General features: G+C 45.3%; 1 protein-coding gene across 1 annotated transcript in view; it reads right to left on the reverse strand.

The window, feature by feature from the left end:
- PCP4 (Purkinje cell protein 4) overlaps nucleotides 1–9,971 on the reverse strand; it is a 50,577-nt gene extending 40,606 nt beyond the window's left edge. Inside the window, exon 1 of the mRNA XM_021527480.4 lies at nucleotides 9,892–9,971. Within this exon, the coding sequence (XP_021383155.1) occupies nucleotides 9,892–9,900 (9 nt within the window). The 5' untranslated portion in view covers nucleotides 9,901–9,971. The remainder of the gene's footprint in view (nucleotides 1–9,891) is intronic.
- Between the last annotated feature and the right edge of the window lie 708 nt (nucleotides 9,972–10,679).

Genomic DNA, 10,679 nt, shown 5'->3' on the forward strand with positions numbered 1-10,679 from the left:
CCCAGCCATCTGCTGGGATGGCAGGGACTTCTCCAGGCTCATTCCAGCGCCAGGGAATCACTGCACCATGAGTGTGCCCAGCCTTGGCAGCCCTGCCCAGGGGTGTGACACAAAGCTGGCACCCCTGGCTCCCCCTGGCCAGGGGGACCCAGGATGGGCTGCTGGAGCTGCCCTTGACGTGGGGCATCGCTCAACAGAGGATTTGCCCAGCATTGTTCCAATCTGGATGGGGAACGACACGCTGAGAGATTTAGAGGAGCTGCCTTGTTAAGGGGGGGATGTGGTTCAGAGCAGAGCACTTGGCACTGGGAGGGAAAACCACAGCCAAGGGATCAGGAACAACCCTGCCACAGTGAAAGGAAAATGGACAGGGTGAGGCACAAGGTCACCTTGATGGCCACGAATCAGGGACAGCAATCAGATAAGCTCATAGGTAGCAAGCAGCAGACAAGTCAGGTCACCACCTCTGTCCAAGAGATGGACAGAAAATTGGGATTTCCACAAATCAGAAACTCTGAGGATCCTGCAGCTGCTCAGGGAAATTGTTGCTGTGATCCATTTCGTTGCTAACAGCAGCAGAGAAGATAAGAAAGCAATTTTCACAGAAAAGCTGTAAGAGTTCCCAGGTTTCCTGGTCCCAGCAAAGACAGACCAGGTTTCCTGCCCTAAGACTAAATCTGTCCTATGAGGGTAGGGAGGCATTGGCTGGCCAGAGAATCTGTGGATGCCCCATTCCTGCAAGTGTCCAAGGACAAGTGAGACAGGGCTTGGAGCAAACTGGGATAGTGAAAGCTGTCCCTGCCCAAGGCAAGGCTGGAACAAGAAGATCTCTAAGGTCCTTTCCAACCCAAACCATTCTGTGATTCTATAAAATGTGTTTTCCAATTGAAGTTCAACGAAAACTTGCAAGTTTTTCCATGTAATCCTCTTTCATTCCCTCTGTCTTTAGTCTCACATTATGAACCAGGCTCCATTCTGCACTTAGTGCCTTGCATATGAAATAAAAGGAAAAACATTTACACTTCATTCACACATGAACATGGTGCTCCTACAAGAAAAGTCATGCATTTTGGTAAGTCTCCCATGCTTATCCTGTGACTAGAGGGAAAATAGGTTCCTTAGAAGTTCCATGCAGAAAGCAGATTTAGATCCAGCTGTGCTGCCTGACACACTGCAGTCAGACAAAAACTTCTATTAAAGACTTACATGGCATGACTGCAAAAGTTATTGCTAGGATTCAGGTAATTTGTAATATGGGTTCTCTTCAATTCACAATATTAAGATAGAAGCTTTGCTACCAATGTTCCCACACCTGAAGATCCATCCTGTAAGTCCAATTCCAGGACAGAAGCACACAAAGCTTTTGATCCACAGAAGAAATACAAAGCAATGCTCAGAATAAAAGCCCTGTGAGAAAGAGAGGAGCTCCTGTAATCTATCCTGAGAGGTTCATTCAGCTTGCTTTGGGTGTTAGTGCTCTCCAGTAGCTTGCAAAATATGCTGAAGGAAAGAAGTGATAACTAGCCAAGTCTGACTGGCAAATTAAAATTGGCATCAAGCTGGCCTGCCTTAGGCATTTGGCTGCCCTGCTTAAACTGCAGCACATGTGTGCTGGCACATGCACTCTCAAATGTGCCAAGCCAACAATATGTTTGCTCTCTTCCAGGGGTGTGTATCTGTCAGCTCTGACTGCAGCAGTGATATGTGTGAAGCAGCCATGAAGCCACATGGCTCATTTTCCCCCCCATGTCATCTGCCTGCCCAGCCATCCTTCCTCCTCCTTCCTTCCCATCAACTTAATGCTTCTAATTTCTGGCAGTTTGTCTTCTCCCTCCCTCGACCTCACATTTTATAAGTACTCTTTTGGAATTCCAAGAAACAGATTTCCATGTCGTTCAGATTTCCTCCTGGAACACTACAGTAAAAAGTTCAAATAAAAGTCATTATTCAAAGCATTTCCATTAATGTTAAAATTATGTGCTTTACAGTCAACATGCAGAGTATTCCGTATTTTAATACAAGGGCAATTTAATGCTGGCTATTGAAAAGAAAAGCCTATTTCCTCCAAGGGAAAAAGAGAAAGAAAGATCCACAAGAGAAAAAAAAAGAACCCCATTTCTTGAACCATTAAGGCTAGAGAGAGAAAATCACTAAAATTCAAATGGAGAACACACATGTGATTTTTATAAGAATTATTTTTCTGCCTCTGTACCCTCTCACCTAAACTTGGACTTCAGCCTTTTAAAATGTGTTTTCATATTTATCTAGGCCTTGTACCCTTATACTCACCTGGCCAAACCAACCTCACCCTACTGCCTGATGAGACAAACATTTCATGGGAAAATGCTACGATGCCCGTGAAAACCATTCTCACAAATCACTGGACACACATGTCCTGAGTGTCACAAGGAAAAGGCCTAATAGCCTCAAAATCCTCAATTATGTCCTCAGATCTATTAATTTTTGCTCCATCTGCTGTTACACACTTGCAATTTGGGAAAAAGGCTGTTGAGATCATGGTAGCTGCTGGGTGATGAGGCTGATTTTGTTGGTCACAGTGGACACATGGAGATGCAAAAATCATCCCCAGATATGAGCACTGGGTGCTGCCAGCTTCCCAACATTCTGCCCAGGGATTTTGACACTGTGCAGACCCCAAGTCTTCTTTTGAGATCTCTTCCACCCCGATTCACTCCAGAGGAGCCTGTGAACTCTTGTCAAGCTGATTTAGCAGGACATGGATTTGTCCCATTTCCAGGGTCAGCACTGGCTTGGGCATATCTGAACTGTGCTCCATCATTCCCAGAAAAGGTGCACCCAAAATCCCTACAAATCCATCCACACCAGTGTGTGCACCCAGCCAGGATCCCCAAAGGGATCTCTCTCTTTTATTTTAGGAGACTCCTGTCATGCAGTAATCCAACATGACCCTCCACAGCCCTGATCACTCCTTCCAAATTTAAACCATCATAACCTGACCAACATTTCAGGTTTCTCTGGTTCTACTGCTGCAGATTTCCACTTCTGTGGCAACCCACCAAGAATCCAACTGCCAGCCAAGAAACACCAGGTAAGGCTGGTGACAAAGCAGCTCAGCAGGCATTTGGACATTCAGACTCACTGTTAAAGATATTAAATACACACCTCCAAACTTTTTGGCAGAGCTAGAGTCTGTGCTTCCACCCTTCTCACCAGCTCCTTGTCTCAGCCCAGGGATCTCTGAGGTCTCAAAGGTCAGTGAGAAGGACATCAGTTTCAGCAAGTTTTTTTACTTTCTTCTTTTTCCTTTTGTTTCTTACTTTCATCTCTCACAAAAGAGATCTCTAACATCTTTCTGTCTACTGTTACAGCATCTGTGTCAGCTACACCACTGGTTAAGGTCATATTTCATGCACTCTAGACTAAGGTGATAATGCAAGAACATTCAGTGTCTATAAAGTAATACTTTTCTCTTTAACAGGAAAGACAGTTCAGCTGTAACTAATATTCAAGTCATGTAGACAGACAATTTCATTTCTTCTCTGACTTAACTTGTGCTTCTCCCTCCAAATTCTATGCTAGTATATAAATAAGGCTTTATCCCTCTTGGTATGAATTTGTGAGGTGAGACAGCATCAGCCAAAGACCTGCTCTGTGTGACACTTGGCCAATTTACCTCTAAGTAGACTTAGTGTGAAGAAGCAAACATGAAGGGGATAAACTCTGACCCCAAATCTTGTCACTTATAATGTTTCACAACCCATTTCCTTTGCAGGTGGCTTGCCATTTATTTTGCTAATAAGACTAATGTTTATAATCTGCCTTCCACATCTTTTTAATAAGATAACTAGAGATTGGTTTTCTGAATTAAAATCAGAAGACAAAGTTAAAAAGGGATTATTTATGATTTGACCTAGTTTATAGGTATCTACCATATTTTCTTATTTATTTAGAAACCCAATATCCAAACAAGTGAAGAAACAGAAGATCTTTCTAGAAAGAAGGGGAATGTATGTTTATCTTCATGAGATGATCCTGTGCCTTGCAGAGAATGTGGTACCTGCCTCAGGGAATTTAAGGCTCTGCTATCAGTGAGAGGCTGGAGGAAGGCATTGCTTTCCCCCATCTCCTTCAGCCAATGGGGTATTTCAGAATTGACATGCCCAGTGTTCAGCCCACTCTGTTACATGCTATTCCATAGCCAAATTAGAGGCAAAACATCCAAACACATTTTCCAAGCCATCCCTACAAAACACTGAGACAGACAAGAGCAAATGGTGGTTTGGAAATAAAATATTTTATTCAAATTAAAAAAAAAAAAAACACAACAGAAAAATCAGAAACATTTAATGGAAATTTCAGCAAGAACAGCAGTTGCATTAACTGCTACTTCACACCACATTTCACCACTAGCATGATCTAGATAATGTAATAACTGTTGGATGATGAGTCCTATAAGCTTGCTAATTCATTACAAATTTAGAGATACTGGACTGGAAATTTATATTCCTTTGCAATCTGAAATTATATTGTACCGTCAAGTCCTGCAGCATGAAGGTTGGAGTAAGTTACTCTTTTACAAGGAAACATGATATCAAAGCACATTATTAAAGCTAAATGTCCTTTTTTAGTGTGTTGCCTGAATCTGTTGGCATTCTATACATGGCAAGAAACCCGTGAACTTCTGCCAGTGTCATCAAATTAAGATCAATTTCCAACATCACTTCTAAGTGCTATTTTAGAAGATGCTTGATCCCACTGAAACCACACTGATGGAAAGAGTAGGCAAAGTGACAGATGTAAAACTTATTGTTCTCCCTTCTTCCTCCTCTTTTGAGCTGCAATTTACCACTCAGCTAATAAATAGATGTGAGTTAAAATTAAAAACTGATGTTCATGTGCTTATCGATCCCACCCCCATCCTGTAACAGCTGCAGAATTTCCTCCTCCTCTCTGCCATGTTCTTGCTGGGGTTTTTAGAGCTGCAGTTTTTTGTACCTATTGTGGGTATGATAAGGCAAATAATTAACAATTAGAGTCATGGCAGTATCTGAAAAATGCAACCAGAAGGGCTCCCCAAGGTGAGGGGCTGGCTCAGACACTCGCCAGGACTGGAAGCACCAGAGCAGAGAGCAGGAGCTCCTCTAAACAAATATGGTGTGTTCTTCCCTCACAAACAGCACTTCTCTGATTTAATGCCATCAGGATTATGGTTGTATAATCCTCCCTTGTGTCTGTGTGGTTCCAAGATGCTCAATAACATTCCAATGGAATGGTTTCAAGGGAATTCAGGAGAACAACCCAGGAAAGAACCCCAGTTTTACCATTTAACCATCTGAAGAAGACAGTTTCAGCCAAAACACTCCATTTACACCTAACATTTCACACAATCCCTGTCCTTCTCCATCAGCCTCCTGCTGGACACACTTGTCCAGAGGGACAGGGACATGTTCCAGGTTCTCCCTCAACTCTGAGGGAAAAGGACACTCTCTCCAAGCCTGCCTGCTGTGGGACATGCCCAAAGCATAGCTTATCACTTGTTTGGAAAGCAGAGGCTGCCTTGCTGATGGGTGTCTTACAGACAGCTCAGGCACTGGTGAAGTTCCTTTTCAGAAGATCATCTTTGAGCCCAGAGTTATCCCATGTCAGCATTCATCTTTGCTGTGCTGCTTGGACACCTCCCAGTGAGGTGTCTGAGCTCCAAAGCAAAGATTCAGCTCTCCAGGCTGCAGAGCAGAGCTGCATGAGCACACCCACCAGGAGAGCTCATCCCCCAGGAACACCCTGCACCTCCCACTTGCAGGACACACAAACACCCTCCATGATCCTTTTGAGGGTGGGCACAGCACAGCAGGAGCTGCAGGATTCCAAAGCCAACCTAAGGCAAAAGCAAAGAGCCTGGTGTAGCTCAAAGAAGCAAGAATTTTGTGTTCTTTGCTTTCAAAACCTGACCAAAAATTCTGCATTTATGCAGAGATCAAGTCCCCAGCTCTTCACCTTCCCAAGCAAGGGAGTCAGACCTCTAACAGCTCTCTGAATTTCATGTGCCTGGTTGCTTGACAGCTATTTCCAAAGGAAAGCCAGAATATTCTTGCTGCTGTCTGGTAACCAGGCTGATTCTCAAATATTCTCAGGCTGCTGGCACAAAGTACACACCACTCAAGGGGTGCACATCAGCACCCTGGCAATCAGTGCTGCACTTCACTCACATTGTACAAGGCTCTTCCAGTGCACACTCTTCAATCATAGGTGCCTCAGGCAATCAAAAAGAGATTTCCCAAATGGCTCTCCTAAAGTCACACACCTAAATAACACCTATGAAAGCTGAGCTTGTCCCCTACACCTGTAAAACCACTCTGATCCTTTAAAATCAAAAGGAAATAAATGCATCCAAGGAAATCTCTGCTGGAGACTCCTCATGCCTGAGCCACTGGAGCAGCACCCAGGGCTGTGAGACCACATTGTTTAAATTCTCTCCTTCCTAAGCCCAGAGCCAATTCCTGATGACAACCACGAACATTCCACACAGAATACAAGAGTGAACATCATAAAAATGTCTGTGTGATTGAATGCTTCTGGTGAAGCTTCATGGCAGGGGAATACCACGACCCAACATCATCTGCAACATGTCAGGATAGTTAAATGAATGACCAGGTGACAGGATTCCCTGTGGTGAATCCAGTTTATGGTAGATGTGAGTCTAGAGGCTCACTGGTACCACTGCTGACTGTGAATAAAGATTTGATATTGTAAATGTAGGTGAACTCAGTGGGAAGAAATGATGTTTGGCTCTAGTTTAGAAGGTTGAATTATTTTTTATTATAACTATATTATAATACATTAATATTTTATTTAAAGAAGATACTAAAACTACAATTTTTTTAAACTGTTATATCTAATTGACTTACAACTTGTGACCCTCTTGTGAGAGTTTAGACATAAGTAGATTGGATTGGCCATCAAGCTCAATCTTCACTAGACTTTAAGTAATCACTCTAGGTAAGTAATTTTCTAAACACATTCTACATGCAAAAAACAAGGAGCAGAAATAGAAATTGTCTTTTTTATCTGTGTTCTTCTATAAATAATGAAAGAAAGAATATCTCTAACAATCTGGCATTGGTCTGTGGGCACATCACCCAAGATCTCTTCCCCCAGTTCAGCCTGTGTGACTGGAGATCTTTAATGGAAGCCAGGCTGCCTCTCATGGCTGCTCACTGACAGCAGCTGATACTTTTCAGCACAGCCCTCCTCTCCAGGCTCATTAAAAACAACAGAGAACAGCCACAGACCTACAGAAAAGGCTCCCCAGTTATTGGAGGACAGACTTTCCCAGCTAAAAATGCATTTCAATGTGCACTGACATTCCCGAGGAATTCCCATACAGCTAAGGGATACGTTTGCCACTAAAGCAGGCAGCTGGAAGCATAAATCACAATTTGCAAAGCCACTAGGTCAACTCTTACACCTCACATTCCCACTGACTACTTATAGGGCCAGACTTCTGCCCAGCAGAAGGAACTCAAACACATTTTCAGAGAAATACTGCAGAGAAAGTAATATAATGTTCTTCCTGCAGAAAAGGTCTTTATCCTGAAAAAATATAAGATAGCTGCCAGAAAACAGAGCAGTACTACAGCCAGATGAATAACTGCTTCCTTTTCAGGTTTTTCTTCCAGGACACTGGTGATCACAAAATGGTTTGGGTTAGAAGGGACCTCTTTAAAGATCATCCTGTTCCACACCTTCCACTATCCCAGGTTGCTCAGAGCCATATCCAACCTCTCCTTGAGCCCTTCAGGGATCCAGGGGTAGCCACAGGTGCTCTGTAGAGCCTGTTGAAGTGGCTCACCACACTCATAAATCATCCTAATCACTGCCCATAAACAAGAAAAGTTCATTTTGCTTGAGGCAGTAAAATGAGAATTCATGCAAAGTCTCAGTAAATAATTTGTGGAGATGGAAGCTCTTCTTAGAGATTTCTGTGGCCATATTTCCAGAACTGCGCAAATCCAGGCAATTGGTAACATAAAGGAAAAAAAAGATAAAAAAAAGAAAAAAAGAAAAAAGAAAAAACCTTCCCACTTTCCCAACACTGTTGTATGTGGGATAATCTGGAAGGCTCTAATTGAGCCTCTTTTCAGTCACCCTGCCCACAATATTTTTTTTAGCAGATTAAGCCAAAAATAAAAGTATCTTTCAATTACAGCACTGCAAGCTAAAACCACTGAGACCCTCCCCAACAGCAAGCAGTCATCCAAGAGCTTCCCTTCTGCTCAGGGGTTTTTGCCTCAATATTTTAATAATCTTTTGCAGTGAGGCGGTTTGGGGTGTTGTAGTTGCTCTCCTCTGCCTTTTGGGGAAGAGCTGGCAGCAAGGAACAGCAGGGAGGCTTTTCTTCACTGGAGCTGAGAGTGATTAACTCCCCAATTTTGTCAGGGGAATGACAGCAGCACTGAAGACACCGAGCGCAGTGCTCAGTGTCACAGGCACAGGATGCAGCTCTGCGCCAGGGAAACATCTCCCAGCTCCAGAGGTTTGCCTGGAATACAGCTCTGTCAGGCACAAACAAATGCTCTGGGAATAAAGAACCCCTGTGCTGGTGGCAGGGAGGATCTTTATCTTCACTGTGTCTCTTTAAATCCAAAAGGCAATTAGTCTAATTGAAATTATGAAAGGTCATTACTGAGTAAACACAACCCAGAACAAAGCTGGGACAAGAATTCCTCGTATACAGCAGCACCACTCAAGCATCACTCCACTCCGTAAGATTTTCCCCCAAACTATAAAGTAAATTTTAGTGCTGCTGCATCTTGCAGCACCCTTCAGCCAACCTGGGCAGCAAAGCCACAGTGGCTAAAACAAACAAACAAAACCAAAAAGACAACAAAACCCCAAACACTGCATGAACTCCAGCTGGCTAATAGAAATACAGGCAGCAGCAGAGGAGAGGTTGTGAAGAGATCCCTGTGCCTGATCCCTGCAGGCAGCAGAGATGAGGATTTCCTCTGCTCTCCCCACCTGACATGACCTGAAAGCCAAAACGTGAGCTGCTCCTCACAAATCCCTGCACCACGGACCAGGCTGCTCCTGCTTTTCATCTCCGCTTTGCACCTCGTGGAAAACCACAGCTGAGTGTAACACCTGCACAGCAAACAGCCACAGCTTATCCCGTGTCACTCTCGATTTCCTTCTAAAAAAGGAAAATCCCATTTGTTAACGGAGTAGCAGGTGTTTTGTAACACACAGCCTCCAAAAATAGGTGCTGGGTTACAGGTACCTCTGCTGATTCCCAAAGGATGAGCTGAGCTAGAGAATGTGGGATCTCTCAGCGAACCTAAGGAGTCATCCTGTCTAACAATACATTTAACTAAAAATAATCTAGTTCGAGCTTTTCCACTGCAGAGAGGAAAAAAAAAAAAAAAAAGGCAAGCAAAAAACCCCACAAGTGCAAAATTTCAGCTTGTTTATTTACAAGGGTACAAGTGATCCTTACATGTTTGGCACTATTTACATTTTTTCGCCTCGACTGCAATCCTTCTCAGGACGCTACTTACAAAGTTTACATCAGCACGCAGCCAAAAACAGAGCGGTTTTTTCCATGAGCTCCAGCAGCCAACTTTCCCACAACTTAACTAAACCCTCCCTCCTACACAGGAAACCTCTGGGTGGGTAGGTAAGAGAAATTACCGCGGGTTTGTAATTAGGAATCTCCAAACCCACCACCTCGCCTTGCGCTCTGCAGCGCACGCACACACCTGTGGGGATGCGCGTAAGAGATGCTGAGACCCTCCCTCTCCCGGGACCTCCCCGCGCTGCCGGCGCGGGCTGCGCCTCTCGGAGGCACACTGTCACCTCGGAGGCGACACTGTCACCTCGGTGCTGTGCCCGCTCCCGCTCAGCCCGGCTCACCTCGCTCATGTCGCGACAGGGACGGTGACAGCAGCAGCGGCCCCGCGGCGCTCAGCGCTCCCGCCGCGCCCGCGACGCGCGTTAAGAAGCGGCGCCGCGCGCCCGGCCCGGCCCGCGCCGGCCAATCAGCGCCGCGCGCGCGCGGGCTCCACCCAATCCCCGCGCTCCCCGCGTCCCGAGAGCGCGCGGCGCCCCCTGGCGGCCCTCAGAGCCCTCACGGCCCGGAGCGCTCCCCGCGTCCTCCTCCTCATCCTCCTCCTTTCTTTCCCCCTCCTTTTCTTCCTCCTTTTCCTTCTTTTCTTCCTCCTTTTCCTCCTCCCCGTCCCCCCCGCACTTCCCCGAGTGGCTCGGCACCATGCGCGCCACTCTTGGGTGGCTTCTTGCGTCCCCACAGGGGAGAGATGCGAATTCCAGGCGTGCTGAAGGCAGCCTGGCAATGGGAAATTATTGCGGTGAATAAATTAGATGGGAAACGCTTTTGGCTTTTAGACGGTGAGGCACTGGAACAGGTTGGCCAGGGAGGTTGTGGATGCCTCAAGGCTGGCTCTGTTCAAAGCCAGGTTGGAGTCTTGAGCAGCCTGGAGTGGTGGAAGGTGTCCCATGGCACAGGGGTTGGGGCCAGATGATCTTTAAGATCATTTTCTAACCCCTTAACCTTCTGCAATCTTATAAACCCGGCTGAGAATCACTGCTCTGCTCGCCTCTGGCTTTCCTCTCTGTCTCATCAGTCTTGCTGCCATTCCTGTTAAAATACACAGCATTTCTTCCACAGATACACGGAAAAACAG

The sequence above is a fragment of the Lonchura striata genome, chromosome 1 (assembly GCF_050655825.1).
Source record: "Lonchura striata isolate lonStrDom1 chromosome 1, ASM5065582v1, whole genome shotgun sequence".
Taxonomy (NCBI): domain Eukaryota; kingdom Metazoa; phylum Chordata; class Aves; order Passeriformes; family Estrildidae; genus Lonchura; species Lonchura striata.